The sequence below is a fragment of the Mugil cephalus genome, chromosome 10, assembly GCF_022458985.1.
Source record: "Mugil cephalus isolate CIBA_MC_2020 chromosome 10, CIBA_Mcephalus_1.1, whole genome shotgun sequence".
Taxonomy (NCBI): Eukaryota; Metazoa; Chordata; class Actinopteri; order Mugiliformes; family Mugilidae; genus Mugil; species Mugil cephalus.
Window position 1 is genome coordinate 20,349,339 of NC_061779.1, and position 23,937 is coordinate 20,373,275.

At 43.9% G+C, this 23,937-nt stretch overlaps 1 protein-coding gene across 2 annotated transcripts in view; it reads right to left on the bottom strand.

Moving 5' to 3' along the window:
- Positions 1–23,937, bottom strand: part of ppm1h (protein phosphatase, Mg2+/Mn2+ dependent, 1H) — a 32,847-nt gene that overhangs the window by 8,068 nt on the left and 842 nt on the right. Inside the window, exons 2-6 of one of the 2 annotated variants that reach the window (XM_047596598.1) lie at positions 15,224–15,389; positions 12,750–13,109; positions 7,091–7,203; positions 6,830–6,914; positions 6,480–6,598 (exon numbers count right to left, since the gene is read on the bottom strand). In XM_047596598.1, the coding sequence (XP_047452554.1) occupies positions 6,480–6,598; positions 6,830–6,914; positions 7,091–7,203; positions 12,750–13,109; positions 15,224–15,389 (843 nt within the window). Of the gene's footprint in view, positions 1–6,479; positions 6,599–6,829; positions 6,915–7,090; positions 7,204–12,749; positions 13,110–15,217; positions 15,390–23,937 lie in introns of both variants that reach the window. The other variant, XM_047596597.1, reaches the window with a different exon arrangement.

Here is a 23,937-nt window from a genome sequence, read left to right on the forward strand (position 1 = left end):
TTGCATAATTCTCTTTCTTTCAAACAGATTTAGGAAAACTCTCCCTAGCGACGGAGGAGGCGTCTGTGAATGTATGAGGCTGTCTCGGCTTACTATCGGTTTTCTGCGGCTGTCTGCGGCAAACTCCCTCTGAACGTCTGGATGCAAAAAAAAAAGGTGAATGATGCAAGAGTATCCACGTTCACATTCTCCTGTTCTCAGAGTTGTGTGTTGTTTAAACCTCCCCAGCTCATGAATAATTTACCACCTTCACACAGGGACCAGAAAAGTGCTGCAGCGTAATGGAGGAAGACTGTAAAATACTGTATCTATTCATGCCAAGTCTTAGGATACACTTTTCACCTTTACAGCTCAGAACCTCGCGGTGAAGTAACTCTCATATGGCGAGTGGAACTCTTTTTTTTCTTCTTCTTCTTTTCTTTTTCCCCCCTCCACGAACAGTTGCGCATCAGAGGAACAGCTGTGTAACTTTACTGGGCAACAGAAACATTACAAATATGAGCAAATTTCCAGAGGAGTTGCCAGGAAAAAGTTTTCCATTCACAACACACGCCAGGTGCTACGAATAAAACCCTTTCTCTGATTGAGTCCTGACCCCGGTCGAGCGTTCTGAAGAACGGCGCGAAGGTTCGGAGCCGCCGTCGTGAAAATGCAACTCGGCGTGACTTCGGAATGGTTTTGAGGATGAAAGACACGCCAAAACGGGCCATTTGGTTTGAGAAGGCTGCTTAGAACAAACCTGTTATTTGCAAATGTCATGTGACCTAGCCCTGCCCCCCCACCACCACCACACACACCAGACCCAATGCATTTCAGCTGCTGTGAGGCAGATTAGCAGGGACCAGGATGGTTTTTACATTACTGCTGGTTCCACTCAGAGACACCATATGTTTCCACCTTAGGCGAGCGCTACTCTGCTGCACTCAGCACTTTTTTTTTTTTTTAACCGCGCGGAGCGAGGACTATCACGGCGAACGCAAACACAGAATTGCAGTCTGCAGCCCGAGACTCCGAGCAGGGAGCCGTATCACACGCTAACAGTCCCCAGAAGTGTTTCCTCGCTAACGTTTGCAGCGTTGCACGTCGCATCCCGACGACGTGAACCTTCAAACTGACCATTAAAAGAGGTCTTAACCTCTGCACCGCCAACCCCAAACATCTTTTATTTCACCTCCAAGAAGCATTAGTCTGAGAGAAAAAATAAAAAATAAAATAAGTGAAACTCTGAGACACATCATTGTTTCAAAGCCGCGTTGAATGAAACCCCCAGAGCCTGCTGTCGGGGACAGTCTCCCTCCTGAGACGTGTGTTTACAGCGAACCCAGCCTGTCAGACTGGAGATAAGGAGTGTGTGACAGAAAGAGCGAGATACACATTAATCCTGTTATGATACCTGCTCCCCGCTCTGCAACGTGCAGCGCACAAACGGCGCGGAGGTTCGCTCAAGGGGCGCACTGTTTGACCACAACACTGAGCGCTTTCACGTTTTGGCCCGCGCGATCCTCCGCGCCACGTGACCCAACTGGAGCGGGTGAGCGCGATGGGGGGAAGGGAGAGGAGGGTAGGGACGCTGGGAAGGGGGGCGGGGGGGAGGTCTACGGACTCTGCAGGTGTCTAAGGGCAGGAAAAAGGAGGGGAATGATGTCACCTCCTCTCGGTCCAAAGAGCAGTGGCAGGAAAACATTAATGCGTGCGCGGAATCAGAACCTGCGCGTGCTGTTACATACGTCTCTGCACAAACACAAACGCCTCACAGACTTCAAGGTGACATTGATGTAGCCGTCCTCCTGTGTCAGCACTGGGTGAGTCAGACAATTTGGCCCGATTGGCAGTTGGTCTAAATGAACTTTTTGGCCAACCTTGATGGGCTCTTCAGAGAATGAGTGCTGCTCTCAGGAGCAAAACAAGGCCGGAGTAAATGGCGGTGACCCAGAGACTCCCAAATGGAAAGGCTGTAGGTCTTATTATACAGGACTGTGCAAAAGTGTCCTCACCACTTAAGATCCTTATTGATCATGCAGTACCACCAAGGAGATGTCTAATCGGTCCCCAGTTGTTTCTGCAGCGTGACAACAATCCTAAACATACAACCAGACCACTGTTGGGGGTGGGGTGGGGGGGTTACTGCAGTGCCACGATGAAGAAACACTCGGTTACAAGGGAAAGATCTGCATTTAAAACCTCACCGGAGTGAAAGAATTATCAGAAAATTGCCCTTAAAGCATCGTAAATGATTTTGAGTTGAAGTAAAATGGTCTTGTATTTTCATAGGATGTTTAATACATATTGGCAGTGACACATCCATCGATTCATTGACGTACTGGTCTGCTCAAGGATGTAACTGCTAACGCTTGGTTAGCGTTACTGACTGAGCCACACACTAACATGAGCGGCGTCCGGGTTTAGTTTTCATTATGGATGAACTTGATCATTTGTTTCACGGCTGCTTTAAACAACTTCGGTTTATTAGTGTTTGTTTTGTCGAAACCATCCAGTTCTTAGTGTTTCTTTGTGTGTGATAAGAGACAATATACTTTTAGTTTTCCCTACTGTTGTGCATTACAGAGAAGGCTCAATGGCAATAAAACAAAATTAAATCTTTGAGGAATAACTTGGAGGTATTTTTTTCTTTGTATTACAGAGCTATTCAGCTATCAAGCATGAAGGTCTACTGCAGGAGTCTTCAAGGCCAAGGACCCCCAAACTGATGGAGAGATTAAGTAGGGACACGTTTCTATATGATTATTTTTGTTGTTCTGTTTTTTTTTTTTTTTTTTTATGTTCGAAATAAAATAAAAACTAAACTAAACTTACTTATAACTCAGGAAAGATACAAATCCTTAGGCCTTTACGAATCACCAAGAAAAGAATTTTACAATTTTTATTTATTTATTTATTTTATGTTTTAAGAAAATACTACAAAAAAATAAAAATCAAACTGGGGAACACTCAGTATTAAATCAGCAAGATTATTAATACTTGATATTTAAATATTGCTGAGACGGTGGTGGAACTGATTTGGCTCATTTATGCTGCAAGTCAGTCATTATATCATGTCAGTTGTCTCATAAATGCATCAAAAGTATAATTTCCCTCTAAATTTAAGACTATTTTAATTCTCCAGTGCCTTAGAATTGTGCATGGGTACATGTACTTAGCTACTTTCCATTTCCTGCCTATTGCCTCAAACGCTTCTCTCCTGTAGAGAAAACGATACGGCCCCTCCCTCCTTCCCCGTATCCCTCTACTCCTGCTCTGAGTCACACTCGTGAAGAACTATCTCCACCAACAACGAGCGCAAATAGTCCTGGAGCAGATGGTCTGGCCCTCACGGAGGCCTGACATCAACATCACAGAGTCCGCCTGGATTACACGGAGAGAGGGAAGGCACTGAGTCAGCCTAAATCCACAGAAGAACTGTGGCAAGCTCTCCAAGACGCTGGAACAATGCACCTGCCTTGGAGAATCTGCGAAGGTTATCCGCGCTAACTTCACTTCTTTCTACTTGCTGTGTGAAGGCAGTCGCGTTTCTCTCTTTGCTTTTAGTGCCTAAAACCTCTGCACAGCACTGCATGGTGGTGATGAAACGCTGTGTTAGTCTCCCTGCTCTCATTCATCGCCTAAAAGGATCAGTGGGAGGACACACACCCCTGTGGACGTGGGCACCAAAGAGACACAGCTTCAGAACTGTTGATTTTCATTTAGCACTGCAGCCCCTTTCTTCCTCTAAATCATAGGGCTTCAACAGGGGGGAGGTACTGCAGGGGAGGGTGGCAAAATCTTTGATTGATTAGACTTTTTTTTTTGAGATTTTGTTTTTTTAATTTTCCCCCACAAACTTCAATTTATTTGAATACACAAATCCAAGTCCCTGCTTAATCTCTCCATCAGTTTGGGGGTCCTAGGTTTGAAAAATGTTGAAGACCCCTGCTGTCTTTGCAGCAATACTTTTTCTCTTGTTTCTTTCCTCTCTCTGTCCCCTCAGGCCACACCCCCACCCTCCCGCCACCTGACTGCCTGTGCAACCGTGGCATCTGGATCACGCTGAACGCGGCCGACCGCTCAACATCCATCCATCACTCTGGGCAAACAGCCTGTCGTCCCCAAAAACAGCCGCCATCACGGCCTGCGCGGTCGACGCCGGCTCTCACGTGCGTCCGACGGGCCGAGGGAGGTGGGGGCAGGGGCCTCGCGGGAGGACGACCAAGAGGTGGGCTGCGGGCGTGTTCGCCTTCATTAGAGCGCAGCCTTGATCGTGGATGCCTCGGAGAGAATCGGACGACGGAGTGCACCCGCGTGCACGCAGCATGTAGGCACACGGACTGCACGTGACACATGCACATGGCCGACGGGAAAACAGCAGAGACGTAAAAATTGGAGCAAACTGCACCTGAACAAGACGACGCAGTTTAAGTCACAGCTACAGCTTATCAGAGCAGTCTGCCACACCGCCACGGTGCTCGCTTTGGGATGGAGACGTGGCCCGGATGAAGATGCAGCAGAACTGGGTTGTGGGTAGTACCTGATTAAAAATACATCACAGGCTGTCTGCGCCGCCGAGACAGTGAGCATGCAGACCCACTGCAGCCCAGTGAAGAATGACCTACATCTGCTGAACCGAGCACGACTGCACAGAGGTGGCGTCACAGAAAACACAGTTCGTCTCGCATCAGTCAGCTGCTTTGTCCTCGGCCTGCTCTCTCTGTCACTCCAATAATATGCACAGCACACTCTTTTTTTTTTTTTTTTTACAAGGGGTAAACATAATTCTAACACTGCAAGACGCAAGAGCAACAGCTCCTGAAATAACTTAATCCTAATCCAATTTTTTATGTTATGTAACCAATCACTATTCAAAATGAACCCTTATAATTGCTAATCTAAGTTATTACAGTTGCACTTCCTTGCAGTATTGCACTGACAATTTTACACAACCGCTAATACTCTAAGGTTTAATAGAAATCAAGGGCTGTCAAAACCTTTTAGTTTGGGACGTCAAACAGAAGTGCGTAGTCAGGGTCACATCTGAGTTGCTAACAGCCCAAATCAAACTGTATTTATTTCCTCTAAACTTTTCACATGTGTTTATTTTGATGTTCCAGTTGATTCAGTATCTCACCAAAACCCAAAGCTTAGAGGAAAAGTCCAGAAACTGAAAACAGATTTATGATTCGGAAAGTTTTTTCCTCTCCTGTTAACCGTCTAATTAGCTCTCAGATTTATCCGCTGTCTGTTCGGACTGGCCCCTGGCCTGCCAACAGCTACGACACACTGATGCTTCAGTGTTAATAATCCCACGATATGTAATGATTCATCGATGAGGCATAACGTCATGACCGCCTTCCTAATACTGTGTAGGTCTCCCTTGTGCCTCAGTGCCTTTGGATCCTATGGGTCGAGGGGAGGGGGCCTATGTGGATCATCCCACAGATACTGGATCAGTTTAGGATCTAGTGAATTTGGAGGCCAGGTCAACACCTTGTGCTGTTTTTCATGTTTATTTGAGTTGTTCCTAATCAGTCTTTCTGTGTGTGTCTGTGTCAGGCTTGTGATTTCCCATAGAGGACTCAAAATTATTTCTTTGAGTCACATCTTAGTTTGTGAGTGTTCTTCTGTGTACTCATTTTTCTGTGACAGATCTGAATATTTCCTCCACTGCTGAATACACAGGTCATTAGCGTTTAATCAACTGCAGCCTCAGCTCTGGAGCAGGTTTTACTACAGAATGATTGTGTTACTTCGGGGTTCAGGTCCTTGTTATAAACTTATATCTAATTACTTAATGTTTCCCCCGGATACGTCCCCGCTTAAGGAAACGTGTAATGTTATACCTCTAATTATTCCCTCCTTCGGTCTTTATCTGTTTGACGCTCCAATCTTTGCTCCAACCTTTTCTGTTTCGCTTTAACGTTTCAGTTTGTTTCTCGCATTTTAATGTGTTTTCTCTTTTTCTCCTGTTCACCATCTTCCTCAATCGCTCTGACCTTTTACTTTTTTTCCTCTTACAGATAAAGAGCTGGATCGTTGCTTTCCTCCATACCTTCTTCTCACACACAGAAGAAGAAGAAGAAGAAGGAGAAGGAGAAGAAAAGCCAAGGACATTTAAGCTCTCTCTGGCAGCGACGGCTTCAATAGAAGTTCTCTTTTACGCACTCTGAATGGGACAGTGGAATGCTACATTCATAACCGGCACATTGCATGAAATCACTCAAATGTATATAATTGGATAAGTTACAACTCCAGTATTACATTCCGTATTAAACATTCATATTTGGAGGGCTCTTAAATTGAGGACGACAAGTAAAAGATCTAAAAAACGGAACTAGATCTTTACCAATTGGCTGAAATAAATTCTAAGGAAGGAAGAGGAAGAATCAGAGTAAAAGCAAACCCTGCCACTCTGTCCGTTACATTTCACATTAATCCAGTCGCCGTTTCAGTCAGAGACTCAATAAATCAGTGATCATCAATGAACCCACCATCCTGACATGGTGAAGTCACGGTACAGCATCCTCTTCCCCACCTCCTTCCTCTGCACCCTCCTCGGGAACTCCAGATGTGTAAACTCGTTCCCTAATAAGTGGGGCTGCATGTAGGCCTTTGATATAAAAGGGGGAAGAGAAAAAAAAACAGAAAGAAGAATAAGATTGACATGCCCAAGGGATAGGAAAAACAATTCCGCAGTCTATTAAGCTGGCACAGAGAGCAGGCTGCGTAAGGGAGACAGAGCTAAGCATAGCCGGTGTCTCGACGGGAGGGGAGGTCAGCCCTGCTAATATCAGACAGCTGTGCTCGCTGGAAAGGAGCTGAGGAGGGTTTTCTTTCTTACCAGGAACTGCAGCCGCTGTCTCTCTGACTCTGGCGTGAACTCTGCTGACATGGGAATGACATCCCCGGCTCGGATAATGATAGCTCTGAGGGAGAGGAGCAGACAAAGCAAAACTCTGCTTATTTAGGAAGGGACTCGGTTGCTCCTGCCGGCTGCGGTGCACGGGGAGGTGAGCGACAGAGACAAAGAAAGGCCTGTGCGATGCGTTGAGTGCGTTCCGCAGCGCCAATGTGTGTGTGTGTGTGTATGTGTGTGTCACACCTGCTGTCCCCTGCGTTGCCGACGTAGAGCTTCCCAAGCAAATACACGACCACCAGCGCCGTGCAGCCACCCGAGACATTGTAGGCCGCTTTGTCCTTCTCTATCTGTACATCCTAAACACAAACACACACACACACAAGTCCTCTGATGAGACCACATAATCCAAACCATCCTCCGCACACATCGTCATGTTTCTAATCATCCAGGCCTTCAAACATTTTTTCCTATCACGCAGCGACGCGCTGCATTCGAGCTAGTGCTTGATATTGAGTACAAATATTGCCTTTGTGCTCAAAAGCCGCCATGACGCTATTATTAATTATAGCGCCATAATGAATTCATTCATCAAGAGCTCCATGAGTTGAGGAGCAATATTTAAAAAAAAAAAAGGAAGAAAGAATGGAAACCAAAAGGATAGAAGAGAAAGTTTGGAGGGGCCGCTGGATATTAAACCAGTTAATTAGCCCAGATTAATTCACCACTAATTAAACCAAAAACCATTTGAAGAAAACCATGCTATCGGTTCATTAATTAGATGAATAATTAACCTGTCAGTGAATTAATCAAAACGCTTGCAGAAATTTGCACCGGGGCGCTCAGGCTGCATTTAACCCTTTTGTGCTGCTGTTGTTGGTTTGCTGGTAACTGCTCCTCGGGGGGCCTTTATTCACAAGACAAGAAGCAAGAGGAATATCCCAGGAAAAGCTAGTGACCCCCTCGGGCGCCTCATTCGCAGGCCCCACCGCCACGATCAACAGACTGAGCGGAGCCAAGAATGTTGGCAAACGCATTCGCAAGTCCGTCCCCTGCGTGTTTTCCCGTGAGGGATGTTCGCCCCGCCGCCGACAATCTCCACGTGAATGCTGCGCGCCACAGGAAAATGAGGATCCGACGAGGCCGGACTGCAGGCAGACGTGCAGCAGGGCGTGCGCATGGACATGTGTGCTTCTGTGACTCCGCACTCCATCAGACCTGACAGACACTACAGTTGAGGAGGTAGGGTTTGGTCGGGGGGGGGGAGGTGGGTGCAGAGGGGTACGGGGGGGAGTGGGAGGAGTGTGGAGGTGAACAAATGTGTCCTTCACCCCGGATGAATTATGAATCTATAGCGAGCCATACATATTTATCCTCGCTGTAGCCAATGCCTCTTGCTGCAGGCAAGTCTTCAATAATGAAAATGTCTGCATAAACATCGACACCTTTCCCCTCCCCGCTCCAGCCAGGAAGAACAGCGGAGCAAAATAACCAGAAGGCAGAGAGCGAGTGAGATGTCCAAATGCACACGTCCCATTTTCACCAACCCTGCCGAAGCTTTTTAAATCGTTATTGTTACCTAGACAGTGGGAAAAATACCAAATGGTGAGATAAGGCAAGGTAGTAAATCAGGAATCATCACGTCACCCCCTCATCGTGACAGAAATAATTCACTGTACATAAAGTAATGATGTCTAGTTATTAAAAAAAAATGTCTGAAATACTGATCACAACAACTACACAAGCAGAATAAATAATTCTCCATTGTATCCACTTAAATGTACTCATTCAGGATAAAAAGTCAGGGAAGCACAGCGCAGATAGACACAGCCGGTATCACACAGTGCACACCCACACACTTCACCCCACCAAACTGTGCTGTGAATGTAGGATGAACTGTAAAAACATCTGAATACAGTTTTTTTTTTTTTATCTTCAAATGTTTTCTAAAGCCGTGTCTGAGACAAATTTAAAAGTAAATACATCCACACAGCGGACATACCATGACCCCATGACCACAGGGCCCCCCAGCCCCCCATTTATGTGAACAGATGTTTAGTTGTGAGGAGACATGACATGATTGTCTTCCCATCACAAAAGCCACCATCCCTCATGTCCTCAGTGCTCTCTGCTGTGTTATCTATCAGTGGACTCTCAGACTCAATGAGCGGGTCCGAAGTTATTAGGCCTAAAAGCAGGAAATGAAAAGCATTAACTCAGAGAACGGCGAGAGCAGGAAAAAAAAAAAACAAAAAAAACAGCTGAACGTCAGAAAAGATGGAAAACTCTGATGATGGACAGCGTTGCGGGTAATTAACGGAATTAATCATTTTTAACTAATTAGCCAAAAGCGGTGACATACCGGTTGTTTTTAAAGGCAAGAAGGACCTTTGGGCAAAATCATTCGCCATCAACGGTTTAATAGAAAACATTAATAACCTACACGCTCAGAGTAACTGTACATACCCTCCCAAAGTGACAGCAACATTCACGCATTAACGGTCCCGGCAGACATTTTTTTGCAAAAATTGACGTCGCTCTTGAGAATTCGCAGCAAAAACACATGCTGAATTTAGAATAAAACATAGCCCGTGTCAACAAGTAAGCTAAACGCAACAGCTCTGACCATCAGGGAGCATAATTATTGCAATGATGGCTAAGGTGACCCACTAAATGGATAAACTGAAGTGAATAAGCAGCCAGCCAACGAGATGGTTGTGTCTTGATAGCTAGCTAACTGGCTAGTGCTAAATAAAATGGTGACATGTGACCAGGAGGCGTTAGTGTAAGCTAGCCGGGTTCAGAACACACGATTGCTGAATCTCATGAGTGGACACTGTTGACAAGGGTGGACCTCAAAGTCAAACAAAGGTGAATTTAATAATGTCTCATCCTTTAATTATGCCTTTGAACGTCCACATGTTCCATATGAAGGAGGCACGTGTGCAAAAGCATGTTGGGTCGTACGAAGTCAGTGATCTCATCGCCCCTCATTCTGTTGAAAGCCCCCGAGCTACGCACTAGTTTGGACATTTACACCTCCCCGAGTGTCCCTCCACTTCCACCGGGGAGTCGCGTCAGAATTAAAGGAGGATCCCGCTGATAAGAGACGAGGGCTCGGTGGACTGCAAGGCAGAGATTTAGCGATACCGCACCTTCCTAAGATGCGCTGACACTTCCCATTTTCTTAAAGAATGAGCTTCATTAAAAAAATAAAACGAGCGCCTTTAAGGGGTGAGACTCTGCCAAAACTGACTTTTGGGTAGTTACTCAGCGGAGGCAGAAGCAACGGTGCCCTGTTCCAAGAGGAAATGTGTGCCATTTCAATCAAACTGCATCGAATTTTACAAAAATGGATTACTGAAATTAGAATAAATGGCAGCTGTGGGGGAAAGTAAGTTCAGTAATTAGAGCCCATAGGTGGAAGACAATGCTGCAGCCACCTGGAAAAACACATTAGTTAAGCAGCGAACAATGGACTGGGAAAGCTTCTTCTACGGCAGCTCTTTGAAGAGCAGGTAAGTGAGCTAGGGAGACAGATGTTTGGTGATTGCAAGGAGCTGACAAGCGAAAGGGTGGAGGTGACAGAGAAAGCGGAACAGAAAAATCAAAGCACTGTAAACAGTGTGTTCTGACTTTTCAGTGTAAAACTCAATTATAATTACAGTATCTTGTGATCTGAATCCAGCTCCAAAACTGAATTTCTGCTAATTACTGCGGAGTGTTTTTTTTTTTTTTCCTTTATCATAAGTGATTCAAAACACAATCCTCCTGGCTCATGAGACACATCTGCCATTCATTAACCAAACATCGTTGAGTGAAGTAAGTGGTCCTTAAACAAGCAATAATTACACCTACACACAAACCATAATTGGCCCAATACGTTACCTCTCCTTTCATCATACAGCTCAGGAGAAATTGTTAACTGCACGCTGCCACCTAGTGGCCATGACATGGTAGCACCAGAGTACATGGATTTCTTCAAAAAAAAAAACTGTATCCTCCATCAAGAATGCTTGCAAATACACACACACATATATATATACATTTTTTTTCTCCAGCTTTTAAAACATACACTAATTATATGACTGAAATTGGATCGAAGCTTTAGACAGAACGAGATATTTGAAAACATGCTAAGGGCTACGATTTTTGTTTTTTTTTTGGTTCAGAAATGAAACTTTAAATGGGTAAATCATTCAATCCAGCTTCAGCTCATTAATACTTTTTTAAATATGAGTTGTAGCTGTAGCATTAAATTTATTTTTATTGGCTTCAAACTGGTCTCGATTGTCTTATGTAGTAAAAGCAACAGTTTTCTTTTTTTACGTTAACTCTCTCTTGACGAGGAATTCCTTCTTCCCTCTGTGTAATATACTTACTTAAAGTCATTTACCCACTTAAATGTGTAACTGTCTGCACAGTGAGCTATGAATTACCACGAGTAAAGTCCCTCTGACGTTGAACAAGGCGGCTTTAATCTCTCAGCGTAGGAGTACAAGATCATTACTCTTTCACAACCCAGAGAAGGAAGAACCTGACCAAGCAGAAGGATTCTTCAAAAGCCACTGAGATCAGTGACCTCTGACCCTCTCTGTCAGACAGACCTGTTTTGATTGGCTCCGCTAATGAGCTCCCGTCCTCTCTAGGAGTTAAGTCTCCAGCATCAACAGCCAGATGAGATGGTGCGTGTGTATGACCTCCTCTCCAGGCTCCGTTATTTGCTCAATTATGAGTCTGGAACACGCACTTGTGCGCGTTGTTATCGAGGTTTTAGTGCAGTTTACAGGGAGCGATCGCACTTACAGCACCTTGTCAGCATCTGAAAGCCTAAAGTGCCGCCTTTCCATATGAAAATGCTAACAGGCCTGATAAGATTGCTGTTTAAACAGTTGCCAAACAGTGAGGAACTGACTATTTTTGAACTAATGGTGAGCATATGACGCCACAGATACCACAAACTTAATGAAGTCAGTCAACAGAGTTCGATTATCCCCTAATGGAGCGCTTGTATGTAGTCATACACGTGTAGTGACCATTTAACTAAGCATAGCATACAGTGTACAGCATTTAAACATTGCGTGCTGCAAAGTCAGGATACTGACTCACGTTGTACACCAACAGGAAACCAAGAGGCCTATGTGCATTTCGTCTGTCTAATTACAGTAAATCAATATCAACCGATGCAATTAGAGCCTAATGGCTGTTAAGTGGGAATAGTGATTGCACACTGTGTTCACTGTTGCTTATAAATGTTGCGGCCCACGGTCTAAATGCACATTAGTTTGGAAATAGAGTCGATTTTGCCTTCTGCTGAAAGTGTCCACAACAATTAACAACTGCTTTCACTGTGCATGTAGCCGCGCTGACGGAATAAAGTTAATCCATGCAACGTGTTTAGGTTCTCCTGCCGTGTCCAGCAACGCCCGGCTTCCAGGCAACACAGCTGGAAAAGCTGTCATCGGTGTGTCTCTAAAGAGCATGACGAGCCTTTCTTAGAAGGCTTCTGGTGGTTGCTGCACTTTCTCCACACACACATAAAACCATGGGTGGGAGCAATAAGTTAAATAGGGATGTCCAAGCGTGGATAACAATTCAAGAGGAGGATCAGGTCCACAAAACGATGTACACAATGTATGAGATATCACACTGACACAACATGCACAACTTCCTGGTTTTGTTGTGTCGTATACTGCAATTAAATCGCATTCTAGATCATTTAAAACATTGAAAGTTTAGCTGAGGAGAGAATCCCAGATTTTGGGGTACAATTGCGGACCAAGACAAAATTTGGGATTGTACCTTTATTATTTCTTTAGGCTTGAACAATACCACTCCTACCCAGTTGTTCTCATGTAGAAGATCATGTACACTGTCATTAATATCTCCATCACATGCCTCTTACCATGTCTTTGAAGGCATTCTCGATGGCTCCAATCACCAGGCTCTCGTGTGAAACTTTCTTCTCGGTAAAGAAGCGTGGCGGCGGTGGGTTACTGGGGGAACCCGGAGCACCCGCGGCACCCCGGAGTGATGCCGCCCTGGTTAGGGCACGCTGTGACGTCGAGGTGAGGTGGTGGTTGATGGGTTCCTCGCCCAGGCACGTGGGTGGCTGCAGGTCGGGAGTGCAGAGGATCTCCCTCACCTCCTGGAGGTGCAGGGCGATGTGGTGGTGGAGAAGATGGGAGGCCTCTACAGCCGCCCCGGAGCCGGCGTGGCCGTCAAACAACGCCCAGTAGTGGAAAGTTAGGTCTTCAGAGCTATCCTGGATACAGACAAGGGTCACACATCACACAAACAAATTTATCATTTGTGTCAACAACTGGGTCTCAAAGGATGTAATATCTGAGAAGAGCAACTCTGTCAGATTGATCCATACTCAATATTCATTTATTTTCTAAGGATAAAAGTTGTTCAGTGTGTGAACAATCAATTGACTGTCAGCTGAAAACGCTTTGCATGTCTTAGCTTAACATATGGTAGACAACCTCAATATAAATCAATATGAGTCAGATTCTTAGATCCATTATGGCGGATTACGGTGACTTCAGAGCACAATTAGGAGCCACAGGTTATTTTGATTATCAAAACAAATTAAATCTGTTGACTCATCTCCCACAAAGTGCAAATGCATCCTTTCAAATGGAGGTTGGCTCTGGGCCAACTGGCCAACTTTTTTTTTTATTTGTTTCTATGCTGCAGTCCTTTTAGGTGACTAAAAGCCATTAAAATGATGACTTCTCTGATACAGTGTGCAGTATGGACTGACAACAACAGGGTGACACAGCGTGGGAACCTCTGCTGCGCCGAATCTCATGTCAGTGACTAGGACAATAAAAAAATATATTATAGTGCCACACTGAAACACTTTAGCCCCTGGTACCGCTGGCATTTATTGTGGCGAACACAAACAGGAAGCTGCACTAAGGAAAGCATCACTTTGTTTAGTGCATGCAGATAGTAGTCCTTCAAACACTGCCCAAATTTCCCACAGGTGTTCATTGGGCTGTTTTTCCATGGGAGTGCAGCGGTCAGTTCAGAGATCTGATCTGAGCGCACACATCCCCTGGGAGGTGTAAAATGTCCACGAATGAATGAACTTGCATCATTGTGATGTTAATGTTTACACTAACATCAAGGCTTCCTCCTGCAGGGTTTAATAGGCGGTATGAGGCACGGCGTGTTCTGAAACGCTGTACCGCGCTTTGTTTTGATCTCCAAAGCGCCACACCGAGTGCCCTTTGGTCTGTCTCATATCACCGCACGGCTCTGAATCAGCCGTCTTCACAGGCCGCTGCGACTCTGTGATCTTCAGTTCACCTGGAACCGATTTCCCACTTTCTACATCAGTTACAAACTGTGATTGAGCTCCACTTGCAGAGTGCAAGTCGCATATACGATGCGCGCATCTCATTCTGCTGTGATGCACATGCAAAGTGAAAACATGGAGGCTGCCTGCCATGCTCTGGCCACTGAGCGCACATCATTGCTCGCACAAATTTCTGCACACGCTGAAGCTCTGGTTGTCTAAATATAGAGCAGGCAGATTCTACTGCGCGGGTCTGTAAAGCAGGGAAACGGCACTAGAAGGGCTCTACACTACTCTTATTGGTCTAGTATCACTGCAGTAGTGAGTCATGAGGTACTTGCGTGAGTTTGCTGTAGGCTCTGGGTGGACCTGAGTATAGTGCTGGTGGGCTGAGAGCACATTTTAGAGGTAGTGTTATTTGACTACAGTCACAAGATGCTCCGACAGAACGGTTAGTGAGGAATAAGTGACAATAACAATAGAAATAATAATAATAAAAAAAAAATAGCCACGGTTCGTGCTTTATTGTTCAGCCTTGTAGCAAAAATGACTGATACATCAGTAAGGCAGGAGCTCAGCTGTGAAAGGAAACAAGGTAGACGTTTGAAGCCCATTTGTCAAAACAAGCTGTTCGAGGTAACTGTGGTGTTTAAAGGACACTGTGCAGTTGTCATTCAACAACTAAACAAAATCACTAAAATGCATGCTAAAATGTAAATGCATTCATTTTTTTTTTAAGTCTCATCTACTTGCAGGGAGACCTCTTGAGTTTAATTATAGCCAGAGAAAGTCTTTCTTAAAAGGGTGGTCTAAAAATAATAATATCAAATTGTCATTCTCAACGTTTCGCCTTTGTGCTGTGAGACTTTCTACTGTGACTCTCCTTTATTTTTTGGGAACTCCCATGCAAGTCAGTGCATGATTCAAAGCCTCACAAGTGAAACAGAACGGTAACAGATTGCACTGTGTTCTTTGAGCCGTCACATCCTATTGTCATAACATGTCTCTGCAGAATGTCAGCGAAGGAGGACATAATGGAAGTAGTTAAGAGATTTCCGTTTTACACTCGCCAGGTTGTCCTGGAGGCCCAGGCCCTCTCCGTTAGGCAGGGAAGACCTCCTGCGGATCGTGGGGCTTCGTTTGGGCGTGGAGCTCCCCGCTGGTCTCCTCTTGACCACCAGCACCTCGCAGCAGGCCTGGTCCTCGTTTAATGCGCTCTTTCCTGCGTTTATCACCCTGGACAGAGAAGAGGGAACAGGACACCACAAGGGTCAGTTAGGGGGTTCTCCTGTTTTTACTCTGGGACACTGCCAGAACGGCTTTGCATGATTCTCATTTAAACGTGTGCCTCAAAATTTAGCTGCAGATTTAAAGGTCAGCTTCTTCTGATCGACAGGCAGCCTTTGCTTCTTACCACCACCTCACCTTCTTTCTGAAATGGGTAGCGGTGCAGTGTTATTTGCTCAAGCACCGGATCTGATGATGCACGCGAGCATGTGCGTGGTTAAGTTGTGGCTTGTTTCTAAAGCTGTGTACATGCTTTTGCAGCACCGGTGAGTTTACACACATTAGTCAACTACAACTGATCAAACGTTATCCTTTCTTTACGAGTAAATCACAAAGCAATTTTGTTGCAACTCATTTGTTCACAAAAGACAGGTTTACACTCCCACTTCTTTCCAAAGTCAAACTGCCATTATATTTCAGACAGTGCGCCAATAAATGATGCATTTTCCTTTTTTGCATTGACTGCAGCTATAAGAGCGACGCAATGGGTACACAGGCCAAAATAAAAGCTTCGTTATATTCTATTATTTTACTACATGTTTTTCTGTACTAGCTAACATACAAAAAACACAATATGATGGAATGCATTCAAACCACATTTTGCATTAGTCTGGCAGCACTAAAGCTTTGGTTTGGAGGTTTCAAAAGGAAACTGTAAACCTGCTGGAAACACAGTTTCTCTTTCTCCAAGTGCACTCCTGCCCGAACCACAATACATGAGCGTGGACGGCACAACCATCCACGGCAACAACTACCATACAACAAACGTTTCTCTTAGTCGATTTATGAAAACCACAGTTTGACTTTGTGGGTATGAAACTGGAAAAGTTGTTTCAGAAGAGTTTGAACCCTAAATTTCTGGCTCACAGCAAATACTTTTATGTCCGTTTACTCCAATACTCGAAACCTTCACCACATTTAATTGATGGCTCACTCAGTACATGACCAAAATAAGGAAAAGTCTCCTTTGAAGAAATTGCACATTAAAAAGCCATAGATAGATAAATGATATTCTGCATTGTATGTATAAGTAAAAACTCAGAAATATGCAACAATATATATCAAAACTGAGAATGCATTTAAAACACTGAAGCCTCAGGGGGATCTATTTCCACGACCTCAGCTGTCATCTTCACTCATATCATTTCGAGTTCATCCTTCCATCTGAAACGATGTCAAACGATGACTGTGCCTCTGTTACTATTACAATACTCGCTTCTTAAATGTTTAACAATCTAAGTGACTGTTGCTCAGCACGTGGCTGCCGGCTGGTTCAGGGGATGGATGGAAGATGCGCGGCCCCTCATTCGTGTGATTTTCTCGAGACAACAATAAAACTCTTCCAGATCTCAATTTATGCGGAACAATTTGAGGGTGAGCTTTCTTTACAGCAGGTTTTTTTTTTTTAAACGGAATGAGACAACGTGAAAGTCAGCAAACGCACAAACTTTATGTTCATGTTTCGAGTCCCGCACATGAAGGGCAGAGGACGGAAAGACACATAAATACTGCATTATACAACACCTGGCAGATGGTGCACCACTGCTGTGAGCTGCTGTGGTCACGGACAAGCACACGCTGCTTAACAATACTCCAGGCACTCTGGATTTAGCCACGCCGTAGGACATGTCTATTAAGACCATGAATATAGTAGCTTTATAGAATTGGAGCACAAAAGTTAGATAAGCAAAGAACACACAAAGGAACTAAACGTGAATTAAATATGGATTTTAGCAGAAATTCTGTCATGTTTTATTTCTTTCAATAGAAAATACAAAAGACACTTAACATTGGTGTTTAGATACGTTAAGATATACATCACATGTCATGAAACTATCCTCAATCTGCTGTGTTCAGTGGGAATCGTTTTTAACATTTAATGGGTACATGTTGATTCGAGAGGCGGTCTCTTGCCTACAGAGGATCCTATATAAATAATCCTGGTCATGAGGCTGAGCACGCACAGCAGTGATCCTCCGTCTCCAGCTAAGAAAACACAGTGGGTCATAAAACCGAACCGTCACTCAGTTAGAGGGAGTTTAATGGTCGTCTTACACAATGAGCAAATTACCACTTCCAGACCCAAGAAGCTAATAATAGCCCCACTCCCTATGGTGCGTGCGTAGCATGGGTTTAAAAGAAACTCTTGATTTGCATATACATAGAGAGAGAGAGCGCTTACAAAAATATTAGTGTGAGTCATGTGATCGGTGATTATAATAAAGCTCTGACCAATAATAAAATGAATAAATAGGTCAGTAATAATGAATGGGTAACAGCAAATAAATAAATGAAATTCAAAACAGCTTAGCTTAACTGTCTCTAGCATTCGTAATTTTCTCCGAAGTCAAAAGATCTTTGATGGATGCGTTTTTTTCTTCCCAGTTCAACAACATAATTCGTCTTGCTAAAAGAGATGCGAGGGCTGTCACACTTTCTTGCCCGGCGGCTAAGGCACGTATCTCACTGAGCTACTCCGAACGCTGGGGGCATGGAGCCCATCAAGACGTCCGACACGGTTTTAAATATTCATCGGTGCCAAAAGGCATCACCATTTGGCCAGGACTGGAACATGTGTGACAGCGTGGCTGGTGTTTGCCTGCATCGATCACACGAAGGGTCCACATTAGGGATGAATTTGACAAGTATTGTTTTAGAGCAGTGAAGAAGGCATAACCTTGAACACACTGACAAGGAACGCGTCCCGTAAAGGCCGTCCTTCCAAACATCTTTCTCCAACTGACCCGAGGCCAAGGGTCACAAATTATCATTTGTCAACGAGTAGATTATTTATGGATAAAGTTGGAAAATGGGGGGCTGCGTGGTTGCGGTGAAGAGAAGATCTTTATTGTGTGATCTCTCCTCTGACTCATCCAAAGTTCCATCCATTATCAAATGTGTGACTAAGGGATTTCTCATTAGTCTCTCTAGGCGTATTGATTGTGCCAGATGTTAGTTGAACTTTACTTCTCACTAATATGTGCATAGAAATGTTTTTTTTTTTTTTTTTTTACCATTTCCCTCTCTTGACTCATGACCTACGCAGTCTAAGCTCTTGACACGTGTGCACTGGGATCATTTAATGTCACTAAAGTTTGCATGTTAGAGTGTCAGAACCATCATAAACTGAGTGGGCAGGGCAACAACAGCACATAAGGAAATATGTTAGAGGCCTGGTTTGTATGTTTTTTTATTGCACCTGCTTATAACTGTGATACCTCTTTTAACCATAGATATTATTCGATAAACACTGTCAGTTAAAGATTTCGACCAAACGTTGGCTACTAGAGTACTGTCACTTTAAGGCATTTATCCTCACACAGTGTCAATTATTTGCTGGTTGCAGTTTATATTCTTTGCAGGACGTAAAAATACACATATGAGCCTATGACTGCGGGTTCGTTTTAAAACCATGTGTTAAGATAAAATGAATGTGACCAAGTTGATCTTATGTGATCTAACAGTGTGTAGGAGTTCACTCTAATCTGATCAGGTCACTTCCACATAGTCGCAATAAAGGAAACGTACGAGTGTTTGAGTAGTAACTGATTATCGGTTGATGCCTGTACACTTTTCAGGTCTAGAACTGTTGACTGCATTACTGTTGTGGGATAATGCAAAAATATTAAAGGCAAAAAGACCTCATTAAAGACAACACAGACCTCATGGAGCAGGTATTGCTGTATATGTATTAGATTAAGAAGGTCGCCCACTTTCACATCTCAGTCTGCAGCTCTAGAAAATAGTCCACAGTTTGTTCGGGCGGTTGATGTGAATCAACAACAGGTTGCACTTCTAACACCACATCCTTCACAAACCATCACACGAGTCTGAGACCAAAGTGATGCTCATTTGACCCTGGAACATCACGAGATTAACAACAGTCGAGATTCCAAGGCTTTCGTCTCTGATACGAGAAGAAGAGCCATCCACACCCTGAGGCACGAGCAGAGTCCAGGAGCAGGGCTGTCACACTCAGTTACCTCATTTCACTTCTTCACGTTTGAGACAATGACACGGCCTCAATTAGTTTGTCAGAGCCGTAATCCTCCCAGTCTTTGGTGTGGAGACGGAATTAGGAGAGACTAAGAACGTTATGATATATAAAAACATATATCATACAGAGCAACAACACTGAATACTATACGACTCGTGTGTCATAATCTTAATACGCAACCAGTCAATCATTAATCCTTCCAGGACAGTGTCAGTCATTTATTGTTTTAGCTTCAAATGTGAGGATCCACTGCTCCTCTGCTTTTGGACTAAAAAAATGTTACAACCCTGTGTGATGTGTATTTGACATTCTGCAAACACAACATAGAAATGAATCATCGATGGAGACTATCATCAGCTGCAGCTCCAAAAGCAGCAACAGGTAAGTGACAAACTATATGAACGCATATTTAAAATCAAACCACTGCTCTATGAAAACAGTTATTTTACAATACAATACACTACTGCATTGCCCACAGTGGATTCTGAACATGCACCCTGTAGCTAATGTAATGTTTCTTTTGTGTTTAATCCAATTCAACCCAAGTCCGATAATTACAGTTGAGTTACAGGAACATGTTTTAAGTGTTTCCTTTTTTCTACTGACACATGACTACACATGTGTATCATTACCATGTACTTGCTACCTTTATACTACACCGTATTATATATTTTGACTGCTAATTGTTTTGTAGCCTGTGTCTTTTGCTGCTGCTTCTTCGACAGAATATCACCACATCATTTAAGATCATGTTTAAGACAATCCTATCACGATAACTGATTATGTTAGTGCAACAATTAAGTTCAGCTCCTCCGGGTTAAGGAATGCTGAAACAGGAGCACTGAGCAGAGGAGATGTAGCAGAAATAAGAGGGAGCATGTGCTGCATCATGTGATTGTGTGCTGGGGAGCTTTGCGTACATATATATATGTATATATATATTCCATTGCCCACAACGGAAGGGCTGGTCATGTGCCTCCTACCCACAGTTGATCTTGATATTAACTTGACGTGGCTTCTCCACATGCATACACATTTATAGCATGTTTGTGATGCTACATGTAACCTTTCTTTATCTTGAAAACATTCATGCCCCAACTTCACCACTGACTCCCTAACAGCTAAACACTGGCCTTTCCCGACCTCTGCTCCCTCACACAGACGTTAATGGTGACTATGCCGACTCGTTGCTGTTTATTTGTAACCTAAAACGCCGGAATCCCCTAATGCACGAATGTTTGCCCATCTGCAGAAAAGACAGAGTCATGGCACTGCTGTTTAGCTTACTGACACGCGTATTGATTAAGCGTTGAGTGGACTGCTGCTTGTGGTGTTAATGGCTCTGGGTCAGAGATGAAGTGAGTGAAAGTGCTACTACTGGAGTATGACAACAAATGTTGGAGGAGGTGAAGTGAGGACAAAGGGAGGAATGACCTCTGTTATTGTTGAATTGGCTCTGATGGTGCTTAATAAACTTTACACTCAAGGTTATCTCAGGAAAGAATTACATACAGCTGCTTTTAAATGGTTCTCATTCATGCACTGAACCTCACTTGCATCGAATCTAACACTACACCTTTGGTAGAGCCCAAAGCTGCCATTGCTCCTCCTCTTGTCGTACCTCTCACCTACACTTTCCCAGTAAATGCACCAAAGTAGTTCAACATAAAAGGAAACATTAGGTTGGGAAGTATTGTAGACTGGAGTACCTAATAACGTATCAGCAACAGAAATTGTGTTTCATTTTTAAATCATTGCTGGAGTGTCTTTTACACACTGAGACACCAAGCCGTTTTTAAAGGGATACGCCACCGCGATGTGATATTTAGTCACTCGCCGTATTCCCCAGAGTTGGATAAGTGAGAAAAAGTGTTTTTAAATCGGCCCAGGTAAGGTCCTAATTAGCTTTAGCTTAGCATAGGTGCTGTAATGTAATGCTGCCAATTAGCCAGTCGTTTGCAAAAATGATTAAAGGAAGAAAGTGGTCACTTCGGAAGCCGACCACGAGCGGAATGCATCTGGGTGAACTCAACTTCAGGTGACACCGGCACATTTATCACCTCAACCTCTGGGTACAACCAGGCAACGTGCAGAACTGAACCCAAACAGTGAGGTGAAAGAGTGCACTAGTGAAACTAGTGGTCAGAGTTCTAGTAGAAGAGCTGCAGTGAATGTTCTGCAGAAGTGAAGAATGCAAGTGCGCTGGAGAAGTGCAGAGAGCATGAATTGGAGTGAGCAGCACTCAGTGATACATTCAAATGATCAGCGTGCTCGCTGGACCAGACCCTGCATCCACTCAGAGACATCAGAGTTCTCCTCATCCTGCCTCCACTGGGCAACCAGTACAACCCCAGAAAACTCACAGGGGCCTACTCAGAGACAACCAATAATGCTGCAACTTCCAGGCTTTCAGATATGCTCTGGCTTTCGGTTTTATCAGAGCTATCAGGGTGACCCACTGATATCTGACACTGTTAGTCCTCATGAATGGATCTGTATGGATCACTGCATATCATATGGACTCAGGTTTTCACAACCGGCAGCGATGTGTCACAACAATAAAACCAAGCCGGTCCGCCAGCTGTTGACAAATCCCCAGAAAGGCTCAGTCCTGGCTGACGCTCTCTCTCTCACACACACTCACACACAACCACTGGCAGGAGTATCACATCTATTTATGAAGTAGGGCTGTCAAACTGATCCTGTTGAATTATGCACCCCAATTAAATATGTTTTTTTTTTTTTTTCCAAGCTGCAGAATACTTGCTGTTTAATGATGATACGTACCGATGAAAATACACAAAAATTAGGTGGCGCCCAATTGAAATTTAGAACGTGTGAGTGGTTGATACTTTCTAAAAACAGAGGCAATTTATCCTCCTTTCTGTTCAGATTAAAAAATTCTTCACGGCAGATTAACACGAGGAGGCATAAAGTGGGGCATGTATGAGGATGATTTCTTCTATAGTTCCATAGGAAGCAGAGACTATATGCATCTATATATAAAGCAGATATTTTAGAACCGAATGAGTCAATTTATCTAATAAATTAAGCCATAATTTTTATCTCGTTCCAGCTTCTGAAATGTGAGGATTTGCTGTTTCTCTTGTGTTCGACGTCACAGTAAATTAATTGATACTGATAAAAGAAAAGCAATTTTAAGACATCACTTTGAGTTCCGGGAAATTGTGTGGGACATTTGTGCATGTCATGCTGGATAAAAGAAGAGAAAATGCAATCAAGTTTTTGTTTCTTTCTCATTTTTCTGCCGTAAAGCGCCATTCCTCTGTTCTTTTTCATGTCTCGCAAGAACCTCGTTGACTTGAGACGCTGTTCATTTGCGCTTCTGAACTGGTCTCGCAGCAGGGTGGCCCAGCCTGAAACACTACACGTAAAAAGATACAGGGAGACTCTGCACACGGCGCTCTAACCAAAAATCAACCATCACTGATAAAACAGAATTAAGCTTTAAGGAAACAGGCACGCTATCATAACAGCATATCAAGAGCATCAAGATAAGGCAGGAAGACACAGGAGTAAACTACTTTGCAAACTTGAATGAATTCAGGACACTAAACTGGCCTGTCACAAGAATTTGAGGATAGCCTTGAGGACTGAAATGTGACCTCTATAGTACCACATTCTCTCTAACCACCCTTTCTACTTTATGTGGGACTGCGTGAGTAGAAGTGACTGTGCGCTCTGAGGCGATAGATGATACTTTATCACATTATACAGCGTGTCCTGTGTAAGACAAATGGGAACTTATTTGGTGTAGGGATGGTATTGATTTAGCCTGAGAAGGAACGCAGCTGGCAACAGAAAATTTAAGCAACTCCTCGCTTTCCTCTCCAGTTTGCCGGCTTTGGAAAGTCTGCATTTTCTAAGTTTTTTTCCAGCTGTGCACTCACACACACAACTCACATCTAGAGAAGCAATTTTCAGCTTTTCACGAGTCAACAGCTGCTCTAAATCCTGCCCATTCATAATACAGTTGCGGCCTTGGCAGCAGGTTGCATGGAACCACATAGATACTGTGAGCCTAACATAAGATGCGACATCAATAATACATTGGGTGATCTGAGGTCCGATTCTGATCCAAGTTATCAAGTAACAGGAGGACGTTGAAGTCAGATGATTAATGTATGCCTTTAAAGGATAAAATTAGGTGTTGACATATTTAAATGTACAGCAAAAGGCTCGACCAGAAACAAAAGAAAAATGAAGTGTAAAGTGCAAAGCTGAGTTACTGAGAACTCATCCAAGAGTGCACTCCCCATCCCTGTGAAATGAAAGCACTGTGGTCTGCTGTCATACAGTGAGTGTATTAAGGACCTACTTTGTGGTCATCTCTCAATGGATTATGCCTCCACAGTAACAAGGTTTACACAGGAGACTATATGACAGATCATAGGGACTTTCACCTTAGTGGAGGTTTATTTCTGTGCTGTTATCTCAGTAAACCTTGATGTTTATATTGGAAGGCACCTGGGTGGATGT